At 41.0% G+C, this 19,464-nt stretch overlaps 1 protein-coding gene across 2 annotated transcripts in view; it reads right to left on the bottom strand.

Moving 5' to 3' along the window:
• Positions 1-300: 300 nt before the first annotated feature.
• The window catches only part of MTO1 (mitochondrial tRNA translation optimization 1), a 28,785-nt gene continuing 9,621 nt past the window's right edge, over positions 301-19,464 (bottom strand). The window contains exons 5-12 of one of the 2 annotated variants that reach the window (XM_019929289.3): positions 18,699-18,811; positions 18,410-18,600; positions 18,047-18,177; positions 16,990-17,194; positions 16,737-16,908; positions 13,478-13,596; positions 10,125-10,285; positions 7,674-8,495 (exon numbers count right to left, since the gene is read on the bottom strand). In XM_019929289.3, the coding sequence (XP_019784848.2) occupies positions 8,334-8,495; positions 10,125-10,285; positions 13,478-13,596; positions 16,737-16,908; positions 16,990-17,194; positions 18,047-18,177; positions 18,410-18,600; positions 18,699-18,811 (1,254 nt within the window). In that variant the 3' untranslated portion in view covers positions 7,674-8,333. Of the gene's footprint in view, positions 5,375-7,673; positions 8,496-10,124; positions 10,286-13,477; positions 13,597-16,736; positions 16,909-16,989; positions 17,195-18,046; positions 18,178-18,409; positions 18,601-18,698; positions 18,812-19,464 lie in introns of those variants that run through there. The other variant, XM_019929290.3, reaches the window with a different exon arrangement.

Here is a 19,464-nt window from a genome sequence, read left to right as displayed (position 1 = left end):
TGCCCCCCCTCCGCTTGAGGTGGTTCTGTGTGAAATTGGAAATAACATCTGTAAGTTTCTTTTCATTGTTTGAAACACTGCATGCCTGCACACACGCACACAGTCTGATCTTGTATTAAATACAGTATAATCTAGAAATGTTTCCTTTTAAAGTTAGGCAGTGTGTTTTTTATGTATATTTATGCATTTTAAAATTTCAATTGGCCATGTATTAACAGGGTACAGACCAACTCTAAAAGAGAATTCAAAGAGCAACCAACATAAGACTAAAAATGAATTAATTATGAGGCACTGGATTTTAAAAAAGAGTTGTTTAGTCTAGCAAACACTTGAAAAGCATGGCAACTCCATAAATGCTTAGCATGAAACGGTCAACAAAGGGTGGGAGTGGGAACTGAAGGTTAAGCCAAAAGAAACATTGTTTAGAAGGGATGGAGACACTTTTTATCCCGTGTAGGACCTCTGGGTAAGGAAAGGAGGACCTTTCCTTAGGAGGAAAAAACCCACTTGACAGAAAGGCATTGGGAAGTCAGAATACCTGAGATCCATGCTGAACAGCAACTTGGAATTACATTTTAATCACATCACTTAAGTTACAGCATAGGAAGAGACCAATAAGACTTGTTTTTAAAAGCTTTTTAGAAAATTTACTTTGAGGAATACACAGATGTAAAAGAATCCTAAAGTATTGGAGGCTTTCCCATCAGGGAGTAGTGCTATTCAAACAGATTGGTCTTTTCCAAACATTTTTGGTTAGGATCCACAGTAAGAAATATATTTTCTGTTGTATACAGTACAAACACACATCGCATTTCATTGCACCTAAGATGTTTTAAATTGGAAGTCACAAATGCTGCCAATTATGACTGTAAGATATTATTGATTATAGGACACACCAATTTAGAGATGATAAATATAGGAAAAATATACATCTTAAAATTGATGAAATATAATGTGTATATGAATTACTGAAACAAAAGTTTCAGAGAATAGTACTATGTATGACAAAAAATTAATTTCATGACCTGATAATGAATTGCAACCAGCAGTTTGAAAAATGTTGATCTAGGTCAGAAACAGTCAAAAGTGAGGTTCTAGGACTTCCCTGGTGGTGGTTCAGTGGTTAAGACTCCGCACTCCCAGCTCAGGGGGCACGGGTTCGAACCCTGGTCAAGGAAGATCCTGCATGCTGCGTGGCACGGCCAAAAAAGTGATGTTCTAGATCAAAAGAGTTGCATTCTTTTCTTTTTTAAATAAATTTATTTATTTTTTGGCTGCATTGGGTCTTCGTTGCTGCACGCGGGCTTTCTCTAGTTGTGGCAAGCAGGGGCTACTCTTTGTTGCGGTGCACGGGCTACTCATTGCGGTGGCTTCTCTTGTTGCGGAGCACGGGCTCTAGGTGCGCAGCCTTCAGTAGTTGTGGCACACGGGCTCAGTCGTTGTGGCTAGCAGGCTCTAGAGCGCAGGCTCAGTAGTTGTGGCACGCAGGCTTAGTTGTTCTGTGGCATGTGGGATCTTCCCGGACCAGGGCTTGAACCCGTGTCCCCTGCATTGGCAGGCGGATTCTTAACCACTGCACCACCAGGGAAGCCCCAAGAGTTGCATTCTTTCTCTATGGCATAAAAGTATAGGATCTCAATCTATATACTTGTCACAGGCATTCACGTAGGCCCAAAGTTTACATTTGAAAAGCATTTGGTCTTGCCCACAAATCGTCATAGTTCACCTCTCATTGGAAGTTGGAATCGCTTTTAGACTTGAATTTCCGTAACAGAATGAGTTCATTTTTCTGCACAACTGAACTGCTCTAGTACTTCAATCTTCAACAATACAAATTTTTTGTGTTCTAGGTTCCTGAGCCAGCACACACTGTAAAATTAATTACAGCTTTGTTTCTGCCACAAGCCACTGAGACAATGGATATTTATGAAGGATATTTATGAAGGCAAGGCAAGCTCAGCTGGCTGAGCATCAGAATAACCTACAGAGCTTGTTAAACATAGATGCCAAGACGTTTCCAGGGCAACTGAATCAGAATTGCTTGTCATAAAGCTTGGCTTTTACAAGCTCTACTGGGAATTCTGATGTCCAACTAGGTTTAAGAATCATTGTTCAGGGACTTCCCTGGTGGTGCAGTGGTTAAGAATCCACCTGCCGGGCTTCCCTGGTGGCGCAGTGGTTAAGAATCCGCCTGCCAATGCAGGGGACAAGGGTTCGAGCCCTGGTCCAGAAAGATCCCACATGCCGCGGAGCAACTAAGCCTGTGCGCCACAGCTACTGAGCCTGCGCTCTAGAGCCCGCGAGCCACAACTGCTGAAGCCCGCGCGCCTAGAGCCTGTGCTCCGCAACAAAAGAAGCCACCACAATGAGAAGCCCGCGCACCACCATGAAGAGTAGCCCCCACTCGACGCAACTAGAGAAAGCCCGAGCGCAGCAATGAAGACCCAACGTAGCCAAAAATAAATAAAATAAATTAAAAAAAAAAAATCTACCTGCTAATGCAGAGGGTATGGGTTCAAGCCCTGGTCCGGGAAGATCCACATTCCGCGGAGCAACTAAGCCCGTGCGCCACAACTACTGAGCCCATGTGCCACAACTACGGAAGCTCACGCACCTAGAGCCTGTGCTCCACAACAAGAGAAGCCACTGCAATGAGAAGCCTGTGCACCGCAACAAAGAGTAGCCCCCGCTCGCCGCAACTAGAGAAAGCCGGAATGCAGCAATGAAGACCCAACGCAGCCAAAAATAAATAATAAATTGTTATAAAATTTAACATCTTAACCATTTTTAAGTGTAAAGTGGCATTAAATACACTCACATTGTTGTGCAACCATTAACACCATCCTCCTCCAGAACTGTTTTTCATTTTGCAAAACTGAAACTGCCTATCAAACAGTAACTCCCCATTCCTATGTCCCCCCCAACTTCTGGCAACTTCCTTTCTAGTTTGTCTCTGTAAATTTGACCAGTAGTAGAGTGGAATCATACACTTAGCATAATGTCCTCAAAGTTTGTCCAAGTTGGAGTGTGTCAGAATTTGCTTCCTTTTAAAGGCTGAAAAATATTCCATTGTATTTATGTACATTGTTTATCCATACATCTGTTGATGGACACTTAGGTTGCTTCCACCTTTGGCTGTTGTGAATAATGCTACTATGAACGTGACCCTTGAACTTGTCTTCAACCCTGCTTTCAATTCTTTTGAATATATACCTAGGCGTGGAATTTCTGGATCATATGGTAACTCTACTTTTTATTTTGGGGGGAACTGTCATACTGTTTTCCAAAGTGGCTACACTATTTTACGTTTCCACCAGCAGTTCTAAGTGTTCTAATTTCTCCACAGCGCTCTCAACATTTGCTATTTTCTGATCATTTGTTAACAGCCATCCTAACAGGTGTGAGATGGTATCTCATTGTGTTTTTTGTTTTGTTTCGCTTTTTGGCCACACTGTGCCACATGTGAGATCTTAGTTCCTCGACCAGGGATTGAACTCGTGCCCCCTGCAGTGGAAGCATGGTGCCCTAACCACTGGACTGCCAGGAAAGTCCCTCACTGTGGTTTTGATTTGCAATTTCCTAATGACTACTGATGTTGAGCACCTTTTCACGTGGTTACTGGCCATTTGCATATCTTCTTTGGAGCAATGTCTATTCAAGTCTTTTGCCCATTTTACTTTTAAATTTTCATTATTTTTTTTCTACATCGAGTGGCTTTCAGGACCAGGGATCGAACCCAGGCCCTGGCAACGAAAGCGCTGAGCCCTAACCACTGGACTGTCAGGGAATTCCCTCGATTGTGTCTTTAATCTGGCTTTTAAAGTAGGAAATACTAAATGTCTGCTTAATAGATAAAATGAATGTAAAAAATAAGCTTTAATATCATATTAGGAGCAGTGAAAAGCAGGAATAACTACAGAAAGATAGAGAGGAAATGAAGCTGAAGAGAATGTGAAGAAAGAAGAGTGAGGGAGACAGAATTGCAAACACAAAAGTATGCAGTTCTTAGTTTGTGTCAAATCATTTTTATATATATATATATATATTTTTTTTGGCTGTGTTGGGTCTTCTTTTTAATTTATTTTATTTATTTATTTTTTGGCTATGTTGGGTCTTTGTTGCTGCGCGCGGGCTTTCTCTAGTTGCAGCGAGCAGGGGCTACTCTTCGTTGTGGTACACGGGCTTCTCATTGCAGTGGCTTCTCTTGTTGCGGAGCACGGGCTCTAGGCATGTGGGCTTCAGTAGTTGTGGCTTGCGGGCTGTAGAGCACAGGATCAGTAGCTGTGGTGCATGGGCTTAGTTGCTCTGTGGCATGTGGGATCTTCCTGGACCAGGGCTTGAACCCGTGTCCCCTGCATTGGCAGGCAGATTCTTAACCACTGCGCCACCAGGGAAGCCCTGCGTCGGGGTCTTAGTTGCACCACGCAGGATCTTTTGTTGCAGTGCACGGGCTTCTCTCTAGTTGTGGTGTGTGGGTTTTTTTCTCTCTCTGGTTGTGGTGCGCGGGCTCCAGAGTGCTTGGGCTCTGTAGCTTGTAGCACACGGGCTGTCTTGTTGAGGCGCGTGAGCTCAGTAGTTGTGGCACGCAGGCTTAGTTGCCCTGCGGCAATGTGGGATCTTAGTTACCCGACCACGGATCGAATCTTTTTATCCCATTTAATTATTCAGTTAAGTTTTAGCTTTGCCATCTCTTGCCTTTAGGAATATTCATTCAGTCATTCAAAAATGTTATGTCCTGAGTGTCTGTAACTTTGGTGTTGCCTGCATTGAAGAGGTTTATATGGTGATAAGAGGTTAAGGTAAGACAGATACTAAAAATTAAGGTGGAGCAACAGAAGATTGTGAAGAGGGAGCCTGGGAAAGTTTGTTGTCACTGTGTGCCTTCCAGCACACAGCTCTGCCAGCTCTGAATGAACCCTGACCACTTCTCCTGAACGGGGTATTCTTCTAGGAGTTGAAATTTCTCTCTCTCTTTTTTAAAAAAAATTAATTAATTAATTTATGGCTGCGTTGGGTCTTTGTTGCTGCATGCGGGCTTTCTCTAGTTGCGGCGAGTGGGGGCTACTCTTCATTGTGGTGTACGGGCTTCTCATTGCGGTGGCTTCTCTTGTTGCGGAGCATGGGCTCTAGGCACGTGGGCTTCAGTAGTTGTGGCACGTGGGCTCAGTAGCTGTGGCTCACGAGCTCCAAAGCACAGGCTCAGTAGTTGTGGTGCAAGGGCTTCGTTGCTCCGCAGCACGTGGGATCTTCCTGGACCAGGGCTCGTACCCGTGTCCCATGCATTGGCAGGCAGATTCTTAACCACTGCGCCACCAGGTAAGTCCTAGGAGTTGAAATCTCTGAAGGAGAAAAGCCATGGCTATTCCAATCGAGGCTGAAATTCAAAAATGACAAAAAAAATTATATATATATATATTTTGCGGTACGCGGGCCTCTCACTGCTGTGGCCTCTCCCATTGCAGAGCACAGGCTCCGGACGCGCAGGCTCAGCGGCCATGGCTCACGAGCCCAGCCGCTCCGCGGCATGTGGGATCTTCCCAGACCGGGGCACGAACCCGTGTCCCCTGCATCGGCAGGCGTACTCTCAACCACTGCGCCACCAGGGAAGCCCTGTTTTATTTTTTTATTTTAAAGTTTTTTTTTTTTCCTGATGTGGACCATTTTAAAAGTCTTTGTTACAATATTGCTTCTGTTTTATGTTTTTTTGGCCTCAAGGCATGTGGGATCTTAGCTCCCCGACCAGGCATCAAACCCGCACCCCCTGCATTGGAAGGCGAAGTGTTAACAACTGGACCGTTAGGGAAGTCCCTGACAAAATATTTGAAAACAATCAGTAATAAAATTAAAACTCTTGGTTGGCTATTGGGTAACTTCATAATTCAAGGCCGTGATGGTTTAATTTAACATAGGTCTCCATCTTCCCTCCCTCCCCCCTCAACCAATGATTTGACAGATGCTTAGTGTTTGTCATTTCCTCTTTTTAATTTTTGTGTTCCTGTTGAAATGAACTTTAGTATATGCCCAGCTTTTCAAACTACCAGGCAATGTGGTCTGTGGTGGGTGTTGGAAATCACAAGGCCAACCGCTGTTGGAGGCTATTATCGTTGTTGGGGGATTTCTATGAAGTAACTGTACTGAGTAAGTTTACATTTTTAGCTGATTTTTCCTAGGGTGTCATAGTCTGTAGTGCTTCTGGCTGGCAGCACCAGGAGGTAGGCTGTTTTGAAATATTCCTTTAAGTGAGATAATTTTGTATAGTCCTTATTTTTTAAATAATTTAATTCAGTTGGCTGCACTGCGCGGCTTGCGGGATCTTAGTTCCCTGACCAGAGATCCAACCCAGGCCCACTGCAGTGGAAGTGCAGAGTCCCAACCACGGGACCGCCAGGGAATTCCCGACAGAGTCCTTAGCTGCAGGCTGAGATTTTTTTCTCAGGTTTAGTTTTAGTTCCACCATATCTCTCTTTGATGAACACTGCCCAAACGTACATTAATAGTATTAGAGCACCTGAAAGAGTATAAATCAAGAGTTTATAACTATTTTTTCAGATCCACAAAAAGCAGTTATAATCTCTCTCCTATTCATAAATTAATGACAAAGCTATAATAACCTAATAAGATTAACAGGTGCTAAATAGAAATACATCTTGGAGCAGAGCCGCTGCCTTGACGACGTGCTGGGATGGCTGCGAGGTCCCCGCTGCTCGTGGCTCGGTGGCCCCAGGAGGGGGATTTGGGGGGACGTTCCTAGCAGCTGTCGAAACCATTTGTTTCGGGGCTCCTCCCTGTTTGTCCCCTGCTCGGCACTGGCTGCCAATGTACGCTTTTCCTTGGTGGAACGGAAAGATGCCTCCAAACGAGCTGACGAGCTCCAAGACCGAGTCCACCGGTGTGCGCCCGGCAAACTACTTTTTTAAGCATGAAGTGCTATTTGGGCATTTTGCCAATTGGTTCTGACATGTGTCTGACATTGAGGACCGTTTGTGTTGGGAAGTGCACTTAGAGGAAGCTAGCTTGATGAAATAACTGTTTTCAGAATTCTGACCCTGAGAGAACAAAAATATGCCTAGGAGAAAGCTTGAAGTTAACTCTTACCATGTCCTGAAAATACAAAGCCCACTTTGCCTGAGACTTCAGCCTTGGGTTAATTAGTGGAACTTCAGAAGATGTTTGGGTTTATTAAACACGTATCTTGTACCACATTAAAGAGAAATTATGCTATGAGAAAGATGTTAAGTTTTTAGAGGTTATGGAATATGTTCATAAGTTTGCCAGTCAGTAAATGCTGGTATAACAGTTCAATTACTTGTTTCTTTATTTTGTTAAGGCTTTTAAGGGTTAAAAATTGTAATATGTAATTAAAGCTACTAAAAATGATAAGGGAAGCATTTCACTGTGTAAAGCAAGTAAGATATGTGTCGTCGGCAAGGGAAGGTATAAAGAATGGAGTTGGGGCTTCCCCGGTGGCGCAGTGGTTGAGAGTCTGCCTGCTGATGCAGGGGACACAGGTTCATGCCCCGGTCCGGGAGGATCCCACATGCCGTGGAGCGGCTGGGCCCATGAGCCATGGCCGCTGAGCCTGTGCGTCCAGAGCCTGTGCTCTGCAACGGGAGAGGCTACAACAGTGAGAGACCCACGTACCGCAAAAAAAAAAAAAAAAAAAAAGAATGGAGTTTTTTTTTTTTTTAATTAATTTATTTTACTTATTTTTATTTTTGGCTGCATTGTGTCTTTCTTACTGTGCATGGGCTTTCTCTAGTTGCCGCGAGCGGGGGCTACTCTTGGTTGCGGTGTGCGGGCTTCTCATTGTGGTGGTTTCTCTTGTTGCAGAGCACGGGCTCTAGGTACACGGGCTTCAGTAGTTGTGGCACACGGGCTCAGTAGTTGTGGCTCGTGGGCTCTAGAGCACAGGCTCAGTAGTTGTGGCGTACGGGCTTAGTTGCTCCGCGGCATGTGGGATCTTCCCAGACCAGGGCTTGAACCTGTGTCCCCTGCATTGGCAGGCGGATTCTTAGCCACTGCGCCACCAAGGAAGCCCAAGAATGGAGATATTTTTGTTGAGGAAAAATGATGGTAATAATTTTGTCCTAGAGCTGTTTGTTTCTGGATGGGACAAACTAAGGGACAAATCATATGGATATAAAAAGTGATAAAACGTTTGTGAAAAAAGGAAACTTTGAGAAAAGAATTTTGTACATTGTCAGGAGCGATTAAGATTAGATTGGATTTAATTAGCTAAATAAACTTTGTTACTAACAGTAAGCTAAAAAAAAATACATCTTATCTCCTATCTATACTCTTGTATTGATTAAAAGTCTTCTATGAATAGAAAGCTATAACTGCCTATCTTCAAGTTTGTCTGTGTTACATAAATGTTGATCAGTTTTGGGCAATCTGTCCATAGCTGCCTGTCTTTGCTGAGTGGTCTTCACAAATCTGAGCAGATTGATGATGGCAGCAGGTGTCACTCCAGGTATACGACTGGCAGCCCCAATCTAGGAATTAAAAACCACGAGAGAAACATAAATAAGCTATGTCAATTATAAGCAAATCTATTTTCCTCCTGCTAACAATCTGTATGTTACAGTTTATGAAATATTTTTAAAACTATTATCTTAATGTATCTTCAAAATAACTCAGAAAGTAGATAAAAGAAATGTGGTTATTATTAATATCTTCATTTTACAAACGGGAAACTGAGGCTCACAGACATTAAAATGAGTTGTCCAAGATCTTGTAACTAACAGATGTTAGAGTACCTAACCTTTTCTCTTCATTAAACTAATCTAACGTCACTAGCAGTGTGTTGGGCAGCACTCTATAATTAATCTCAGTAATATTTCTGTGGTATATTTTTACAGTGAAATGTATGAATTATTCACTCCAAGTGGTATAAAGACCTCATATCAGTTCAGGTCTGTTTTGCCACCAAATGAGTCTGTAGCAGGCATTTGTCAGAGCTTTTTGTATTTTAGAATTTTGGATAAGAGGTGAACTCCAATGACCAGTTCTGTGCAATCCAATTTTCTGTGATAATGTAAATTTTCTATAACATTTGCACAGTAAAAATGCACTGTCCAATATGGTAGCCAATAGCCTACTGTAGCTACTGAGCACTAGAAATGTGGCTAGTATGACTGAAGAGTTGAATTTTTAATTTAATTTTAATTAATGTCAATGGTCGCATTTGGCTAACAGCTATCATACTGGGCAGTGCAGCCCGTGAGTATCCACAGAAACATAACCCAATATGAATAGGATACAGTTATAAAACTTAGAGCCTCTTTGCCCACTTTCCACAATGACTTTTACTAAGAACACCATGTTAAGTTCATGAACACCATGAAATCACTCCTCCCTTTAAAAACTATTTTTTTAAAAATTTTTTGCAGACTATGGTTTTGTTAAGTGCCCCTTTATTTTTATGAACCATTACCAAAACCAAAACCAAAACAAACACAACCCACTTCCCATTAAACTATGATACATCATCAATTTTTAAGATACAACCCAGTTTCAGAGATGTTAAAGTGTGTCTCAGAATCAATAAATACAGCCTACCAGTCTAAATATTTGTTATTACAAGTCCCAATATTATATACTATAAAGTTTTTACCAGATGTTTACAGCTGGGTGCACGCGCACTCACGCAAATGCAAAACACACATAGACACACACACGCACACAAGCAGGAGCATGGGGTGGGGGGCCTCTTTGGCCCCCTTATTCCTCCTAGTGGCTCCCAACACACCACTATGGAATCCCTAGGGCAGGGATCCAAGTAGTGATTTGAAAACTACTGATATATATTCTATTTTAACCTAAAGTAGTTTCTTTTAAGTCATGCATATATACAAGTTTGCACTGACAGTTTAGCGCAAGGTTGGGACTAGAGGATAATTATAATCAACCCAATTCTTGACTTCCAGTTACTTATTTAGACTAAGCTTTTTCATCTCATAAAAACATACTGACATCTGTCATACAAAGAGAATATGAAAATAAGAGATTAAGCTTTTTATGATGAAATAAAAATTAGTTATGTGGCCACTGTAAATCCAGGTTTTAAAAATTAGAGCTCTGGCTCTTTATAAACCGTTCCTATCCACTGCCTGTTTTCTTACCGTCTGTGGGCGACTGAAATGTAGCTTCTCTCGAACTTCATGGGACAAAGACACATCCCTGAGAGTCAAATAATCTAGGTCTTTTGGCAGTTGGAGAGCTTCATCTCGCTGAACTTCCTTTATTTCTTGTTGCTGATGGAACAATACTGATTCATATGTGGCTGGTGAACAAAATTAATTATGATATGCAGATTACATTAACAACTTACATTTTTAGTTTTTTACAATTTACAGAGAGCTTTTGCATACATGATCTCAGTACCATGAGACAGGTGGGGAAGGTGTTCCCTTTCACAGATGAGCACATTGAGGCTAAAATAAAGAGAGGGAGTATCTTGTGTATTAACTACAACATTCTGTATGGTAGTTTATTCCATGTCCTTTTCATTTCAAAAATCTAGAAAATTAAAAGTAAAAAAAGAAATTGCTTTCCTTCTCAGTACAAATTTTGGTGGAACGTTTCCTTCAATAGGCCGTAGGTTTGAATTTTAAGTCCTAAAGATGTTTCTCCAAGGGCTTCCCTGGTGGCGCAGTGGTTAAGAATCCGCCTGCCAATGCAGAGGACACGGGTTTGAGCCCTGGTCCGGGAAGATCCCACATGTCGTGGAGCAACTAAGCCCGTGAGCCACAACTACTGAGCCTGCGCTCTACAGCCCGCGAGCCACAACTACTGAAGCCCATGCGCCTATAGCCCGTGCTCCGCAACAAGAGGAGCCACCGCAATGAGAAGCCCGCGCACCGCAACTAAGAGTAGCCCCCACTCGCCACAACTAGAGAAAGCCCGCACGCAGCAGCAAAGACCCAACACAGCCATAAATAAATAAATAAATATTTTTTAAAAAGATGTTTCTCCAAGAAGATGGTTTTCTAAATTATGTCCATATAAAGCTATAATTTAAAAAAGTAGATCTTCTTAGGTGATAACCTAATTTAAATAATTTAACTAAGGTGTTATTCAGAAGTCAGGAAGATAATTCAGCAATTATTTTGTAATTAAAGCATTCTGTTCTTAGAAAAGTAAATCCAAAACCTGTTTTAAAACCTAAATTGAGGTGGTCATTCTGTCCTGTTTAAGAAAGCAAGTCTTCCCTAAAGGTTCTGGCAGTATCTGCTTCCATCACTCGACTGGCAGCCAGAAAATCTCAGCTCTGAGCCTGGCTCTGCCAGTAAACTACCCTCTAACTATGGACACATCATTATCCTTCTAGGCCTCAGCTGCTTTATCTAGAAATGTTAAGGGATGACCCGGAGGACTTATGATGGTCTTTATGACAACAAAGGATAGTTGTGAGGTGCACAGGCCTCATAGTCAGACATGCTAGGTTCAAATCCCAGCTCTGCCACTCACCAATTGTGTGCTGCTGGGAAAGTTATCACTTACTTATCTCTAAAATTAAGACATAATGCTAATAGCTATCCTTCATAGGACACTTTCAAGTATCAAATGAAATAATGCATGTGATTAATACAATATATAACAAATTAGTACAACAAATTGGAATGAAATTTTATGACTCATGCATAGACTCTTTATAGGATCACAGAATATAAATGAAGAGGTAATGTATATGTTAAAGATATATTTAATCTTTCAAATAATGTATACAGCAAAACATTAGAAATAACTATAAAAAAGAATCTGAAACTAATTTCTGCCTCACAGTTTCTTGAAGAAACTTGTCTAGTGGAGGATCCAGGCAGTGATTTGAAAACCACTGATATGTGTTACTTTTTAACTTAGTGTAGTTTCTTTTAAGCCATGGATAGAAATTAGAGTCTTTATATATGCCAGAGTCTTTAAAGAACAAGGCAAAACAGTAGCTACTCCGTGGCTGAAGTCAGGGTTTCCTATAAACAAGTTAAAGATAATTATTCTGGATGATTTATTGGACAAAACAAAACTGCAAACCAAGTTTAAAGTATAACAGCTAGATGCTAACAGCCTAAATGTTCAATAAAGTAATTTTTACTCAATAGAAAGGTCATGGTGTTGAGATAAAAGGTTAACAATATTTCTTACACATTAGCAAATGACTAGGGTCTGGTCATTTGGAAGAATGATAGGTAGCACTTGGGTCATCCTATATATGCAGCCAAAGTATAGCAAGGTGACCTCTCTGGAACTGAAAGAAAATTATCACTGCTAGAAGGAATGCAGCATTCTTACCACCTTCGCTGGTCCCCAAGGAGCTTAAAGTCCTTTCCTGTTTGAACAATACATCATTATCCTGCTTTTCCTACCCTTCTCCCCCATCTCATTCTGTTCCCTGCCTTTTTCTCCACATAATTTTCCACTGGAGGAAAAAAATCTATCACAATGCAGAAGCTAACGTTATTCTCAGTATTTGTTTATCTTTGAAATTTTTTTAAATAAAGAAAAACTTTAAAAGAATTCAGTGCAACTCCAAAAGTCACATGTGACCTTGATGGTCAATATACTGACGAAGAGTATGAGAGCACACCAAATGTTATAATAATGTACAAGGGCAGACTGTGGATTTCTTTGCCTGATACAAAGTAAGTATTTGTTAATGGAAGAGTATTTCAATATATTGTCAAAGCCAAAGATAGCATTATTTTTCTCATTATTAGAACATTAAAATGGGGAAAATGTAGGGACTACCCTGGTGGTCCAGTGGGTAAGACACTGCACTCCTAATGCTGGGGGCCTGGGTTCGATCCCTGGTTGGGGAACTAGATCCCGCATGCATGCCGCAACTTAGAGTTCGCATGCTGCAACTAAAGAATTCCACATGCTGCAACTAGAGATCCCGCATGCCACAACTAAGACCTGGTGCAGCCAAAATAAGTGAATTAATAATAAATTAATTAATAAATATAAAAAAATAATAAAGATTACTTTCTTACAACAGGCAAGTTTACAAGTCTGGAACACACCTTGATCATGTTCGCATTAGATCTTATAATTTAGCAGCAGGGTGGAGGAGGGAAAAAAAAATCTAAAGAAAAAGGGTGGGGGGAATGTTAAAAAAAAAGTTCAAAAGAAAAAAAAAAGGGGGGTTTTGTTGATTTTTTTAAAGAAGAGCTCTACAGTAGCACTTCCCAAACATGAAATATACACACAAATCATGTAGGGATCTTGTTAAAAAGCAGATGCTCACTCAGTGGGTCTGGGGTGGAGCCTGAGATTTTGCATCCCTAGCATGCCCCCACATGTTGCAATGCTATCTGGGAACACCACTCTGAGTGGTTAGAGCCTAAGATGATGCTGGTCCTATGGTAATAATGGCTCCTCTTGACAGAGAGCTCTTTGTGGATCTGCCATCCATTCACAATTTGCACGAAAGGGAAGGAGAACATACAGACGTCCTAAGTAAAAAAATATTTTCTACCTTCTATTTTCAGTCTTTCGGCTAGTTCTCTACATTTGGTGTACTTCCTCAAGGGCTCTGGAACAGCCTTGGCCAACAACTCTATGTCAACTTCCTCATACTTCAGAACATCAAGAGCTCTACAAATAACATAAAAGTTTCATTAACACAGGGGTCCATATTATATCAAGCAGATTAAGAACAAGATACCCTGAAAATAATACAAATCTCAGAATAAATAATATCAATATATTTCTAATTCTTCCCAAGTACAGTGAGCAAACGCAGCAGCAACTGCAACACAGTAGGACCTCAAGAAGATTAGCATGTGATTCTCCTCAACTCCCTTCCTTTATCATGAGGGATAAGTTGCTGGTAGCACTGCAATAATCTACTTGTCCTCCCTTTCTTGTAAGGACAGAATATCCTCTGATAACAAGGGTTTGATTGAACTCCATAAGAATTTACATCTAAGTCACATTAAGCCCACGTCCTGTGAGTGTGTTTGCACGTGTGCTCGGAACCAGCTGAAGATCTCCTGGCTTGCTCTCCAAGACTGCAAAATATCCGCAGTTTCCTTCTCATTTTGTTTGGTTCTCACAAGGCCTCACTGATCTGTACAGTTTCCCTTAATTTTATTTTTGTTTATGTTGATCTTTCCCTCTTTTAATAGATTGCTTTTTTGATCAACTCTGTCCACCCAAAACCAATTAAACCAATTAATTATCTAAGCAACAGAAAGTCAGCTCTGCCCATCCTGGGGTCCCAAGTTCTTCCAGGCCTCCCAGATGCCTTCTTTACAGCTCATCCTATCACCAGGGTCATGCGTCACCACCCTCTACAGATGCCTGACTCATCTCTTCCTCAGACGGCCTAGGAAAGGCTAGACACCCTCTCCACAAGAAGCTGTCGACTTTGTTGTGCTCCACGAGATGAATTATGTCAACTAATTTCAGAGGCCTCATCAGATAAGCTAGAATGAAACCAAATAACCCTAAACTCCAAAAGGAAAGGGGTTGTCCTTTCAGAAATGATAGAACATGCTGGAACACACCTCCTAACGACTAACCAAAAAAACAGCTACCATGGAATCTTGCAGGATAGTGACCTCAAAGAAAAGCCTGTGACCATTTAACTTCTAAAAAGGTTTTAAATAATTTGTTTATAAGGCTTGGAGCTGTTTGCAGGCCCAAACTTCAAGACCAGCTTTGAATGAAGCCTAAGCCTCAGAGTGCAGAGGTCTGGCCCAGAAGGACAAGCTAGCACACTTCCACAGAACACAAGAGACAGCTTCTGCGCTACCTGGCAGGTCAATGCATTTCCCTGTAATCATGACAGGAGATGTGTGTGCACATGCACCTGTGGATCTCTTCTGTCAAAATGCCAGCTCGAAGTCCAGTTCAACTTCTCAGGCCGGCACAGAGCCCACCACGTGTGCCGTAGACGCAACACATGTCCTTTGCCCAAGTTTCTATCTTTTTAGCTTTACATATCTAGGAACTGATAAAGTGGGTTCTTTTAGGGAGGCTGAACCCTAGACTATAAATATTCTGCTGAAATCAAATGAGGCCCGGTCACTGTCACCGCTTCCTTCTGAAATGAAAGACACCTGAATAAACAAGGAAAGCATTTGGCCAAATTACTGGTTTTTAAAAAAATCACCTTAACAAAATGGCTACTCATGTGATTAGTTAGGTAAAAACATAAAACTGACAGCCTCCTTTTTCATATTTTTATTCATCAGTTCGCATTTTAAACTGTGTTGAAAAAAATCACTTCCCATGCTCTCACTATGACCTCAATCCACGTTAGTCACATTGAATGTAAATTCTAATTATACAAAATTTGAAATAGTGCAATATTTGATCTAAACAAAGCATAATGTTATAAATTCTTTTGCAAAGTTTGAAATAATGTGAACCCTCTTAAATTTACACAAACAAATAGCTGGACAACTGAGCGAATTATAAAACTATGTTTATACTACTACCATCTCCCGGTACCACTTAGCTGGTAAACAAATACATCCAGCACCCTTATTTGTGAACCAGGCTGTCTTTCCTGTGAATGAGATCCCCTGGTTTGGGTGACTACTATACAGGTTATTTATTACTTACTGTTACTATAACTAAAAACCTGCTTACTATCCTCTAACCATGGTGCCAGTGCTTTGCGAAATTCCCGTGAAAATGAAAATCTGGGAACAGAAATTGTAAACGATAAAACACTGTGATGACATGAAAGCCAAACAAAGACATGCTATGTCTGGCTGTTAGTTAAGGGGAGAGCACTTGGAAAGATTAGAGATAATAAAAAGTAGCATTAAAATGGGTATACCTTTAAGTCCACAGAATCCCTCACAAGGAAAGCAGGGGTTGGAAATAAAGGAAAACTATAAAGGAAGAACATACTGGAGACACAGTTGCAAGATCAAGCCAGCATGTGTGCTTCTAAGATACGATGATTGTAGATATATGCCTTCTGAGCATCCCACACCCCCGATTAGCTTACATTTTTTAAATGGGAAAAAGCAGTGGTGAAAGATGCAGATTTTGAATTATGCAAGGTTTTTAGGAACATACCTCTGAAGCAAAAAAGCTCTATATTAATGCCCTTTAGACTTAGAGTCCATATAACCAGAATGGTAAAAACAAGGACAAAACCCTAAAATGTAGCAAGGGACTCTTCAATTAAGCCCAAAGAATTTATAACACTATGCTTAATCAAAGTTTCCCTGCTATACCTCACAGGCAAGATGAGACCACTCCAATTGCTCCCTGCCTAAAAAAGAAAGTAGATCACTCTATTTCTTGGTTTGTACCCCCTAAATCTTAGGCAAGCCAGAAGAACTCAGTGGGAGCCACAGAGAAATTAAATAAAAAATGAAAATAATTTAGAATCGTATATATTGTCATTAATGAATAAAGAGATAAGTTACATCTAAAGGATCCTGAAAAGAAGCAAATGTAATAGCTGCATTCATTTAAAACGTGCAGGTAGGGAATTTATAGGTAATATCTCTCTGAAATGATTTCATTTTTCTTTAAAAAGTAAGAAAGGCGCTTCCCTGGTGGCGCAGTGGTTGAGATTCCGCCTGCCGATGCAGGGGACACGGGTTCGTGCCCCGGTCCGGGAAGATCCCATATGCCGCGGAGCAGCTGGGCCCGTGAGCCATGGCCGCTGAGCCTGTGCTCCGCAACGGGAGAGGCCACAACACTGAGAGGCCCGCGTACCGCAAAAAAAAAAAAAAAAAAAAAAGGTCTACATTAAAAATGCATACCTGAGAGGTAGACTTTTACCAATACTTATAGAAGCCTCTGGGATTAAGTTTTTCCATTTAGAACTTGGAAACTCAATGGATTTTAGCACAGAAATGCCTTCTTCTAAAGAAGACTTCATCCAAATAGCTCTTTCATATCGTTGTTGGGACACACAACCAGCTTCCTTGTACCCTAGAAGAGGGAGGGAGAGACTATAATGAAAGAGGTCTTAAAGGAGAGGAAATCTGGTTGCAAGACTCAGTGAAGAGTTACCTCGGAACGTGAGCCTGCTGTCGGCGTTATCAGGACGCAGTGACAAGCGGAACTCAGCTCGGCTGGTAAACATGCGGTATGGTTCGTTGGTACCCAGCGTGGTGAGGTCATCAATCAAGACTCCTATGTAGCCTTCTGTTCGGCTAATGACAAAAGGAGGCTTGTGTCTGACCCGAAGACTTGCATTGATTCCAGCTATCACACCCTACAAGAGGACTGAAATGTTTAAAAGGCCATTATGAACTGAACAAAGAGCTATCCTATTCAGATACTACCTGGAAAAATTGGCTCAGGAAGTGAGAAAGCAGGCCCTGCCCAGCAGGGATAGAACAAAGACAGAAAATGTGGTCCATATTCAGAAACAGAATCTGGGTAATGTACCAGTTTAGAATGCTATGATTCATTGTTTTAAAAAATATCTAATATTCCTAATAAACCTAGGTGGGCTAATCTTTTTTTAAAAAATCCACTTGTAAGACTTCTTTTAGCCTTTCCCTACTTACAAGTAACAATGACATAACTTTCTGCTTAAAAAGGAATAATAGGGCTTCCCTGGTGGCGCAGTGGTTAAGAATGCGCCTGCCGATGCAGGAGACACGGGTTCGTGCCCCGGTCCGGGAAGATCCCACGTGCTGCGGAGCGGCTGGGCCCGTAAGCCATGGCTGCTGAGCATGCGCGTCCGGAGCCTGTGCTCCACAACGGGAGAGGCCACAACAGTGAGAGGCCCGCGTATCGCAAAAAAAAAAAAAAAAAAGGAATAATAATAGGGTAATTTTCAATAAAGTTAGTTTAAAAGAACTAAATTTTCTTTTTTTTAAATTTCAGAAGCAATATAATAAATCTAATCAAAATACGCTATTGGATCTAGGAGCTCAGAAAAGAGTAATAAAGGCACAGTGGTTTTAAAATCCTGTTGTATACTCTGAAACAGAATAAGTCTTCTATTGTAGTTCTGAGTTGTATCTAAGCTCTATACAGCTATCATAACAGACATCAAGAGGAGGAACACCAGTTAAATCGTCCTTTTCTGTTCAGCAACATCTGAACAACCTCTTACTTGAGCTGCAGCTTCCTCATAACCAGTAGTGCCATTTATCTGTCCAGCAAAGAAGAGCCGCTGCACCAAATGGGTCTCGAGAGAAGGAGTGATCTGACGGGGGTCCAAGTAATCGTACTGAACACCATAGCCTGGCCAAAGAATAAATGGTAAAAAATAATAAAAACAGTGCTGGATTTGCCTCAAGGTAGAGATGCAAAGATTATCATTAAATGCTGTTTAAAAACAAAGACTATTTTAAATGCACAGATGTTGGGCTTTGTGTTCTGAGGCTCTAAGCAATCATGACTGTGGCTAAGATCTCCTCACCATCTGCTAAGCAGTGCTGAGCTCAGACTGAAGGGCAGCTGGCATTCTCTTTACCTGGCTGAATCATTTTAGCTTTCTCCAAGCCTCTGATGCATGTGATCATTTTCTCTTGTAATTCAGCTGGCAGTGTCACAGATAACCCTTGCGGGTAGATGAGGTCAGAATCCAATCCTTCAGGTTCCAACCAAACCTGATGCAGACGGTTTGGAAAACGCAAAACCTTTGATTCAATGGAGGGACAGTATCTAGAAAAAGACATTGAAATTTAAAAATTTAATGAAACAAACAAAAGAGGGTTGACATTGTTCCTTACAGTAATTGAGCACTGATATTTTGTCCTTACCGGGGTCCTTTTGTAGTTTCCTTAACGTGACAGTTAAGGTGAAGGTTCTCAAGGACAATCTCATCCACTTGAGGGTTGGTGTGAGTCAAGTAACATGGCAGCTGATCTTCTGGCTAAAACACAGGAACTAGTTACAACATTGTTTTGCCTCTCTATTAGTTTGCCTATTATTCAAATAAATGCCACACATGATATGCACTTACTTTTATAGATATTAAATCTATGCATAATGCCAAATGCTAATGGTGAAGTATGCTTGTTAAAAACAGCCCAAAAGATGAACCTAAATTTACGCAAGCCTCCAGATCAACAGTTTACGGGAAATACAGAGGATGCAGGAACATGTTTAAGGCACCAGAGGGTTGAAATCAGACAAATCTAGAATGTAGGAAACTTCAGAAAAGAAATGACTCGGTTTCTTCCACATATAAGTGTAAAAAAAAAAGGGGAACTATTATAAGACATATTATCCAAAGTCCAAAGTCATGTATGGACCTCATTTGGTTCTTCGTTCAAATAAAACAACTGTAAAAAAAAAACATTTTAAATAAACATTTAAAAACAACTATAAAAACTAGGGAAAATTGAGCACTGAATATCAGATGATGTTAAAAAATTATGTTCTGCTATGTGTGATAATAGTACTGTGTCAATTTTTAGAAAGTCCTTATTTGTTAAAGACATGTACCAAAGTGTATCTGAGTGAAATGATGTGATGTCTGGGATTGTTGCTTTAAAACTAAGCAAGAACAAAGTATTGAGGAAG

This window comes from Tursiops truncatus, chromosome 12, assembly GCF_011762595.2.
Source record: "Tursiops truncatus isolate mTurTru1 chromosome 12, mTurTru1.mat.Y, whole genome shotgun sequence".
In the NCBI taxonomy this organism is placed as follows: Eukaryota; Metazoa; Chordata; class Mammalia; order Artiodactyla; family Delphinidae; genus Tursiops; species Tursiops truncatus.
This window is presented reverse-complemented; position numbering and strand designations above follow the sequence as displayed.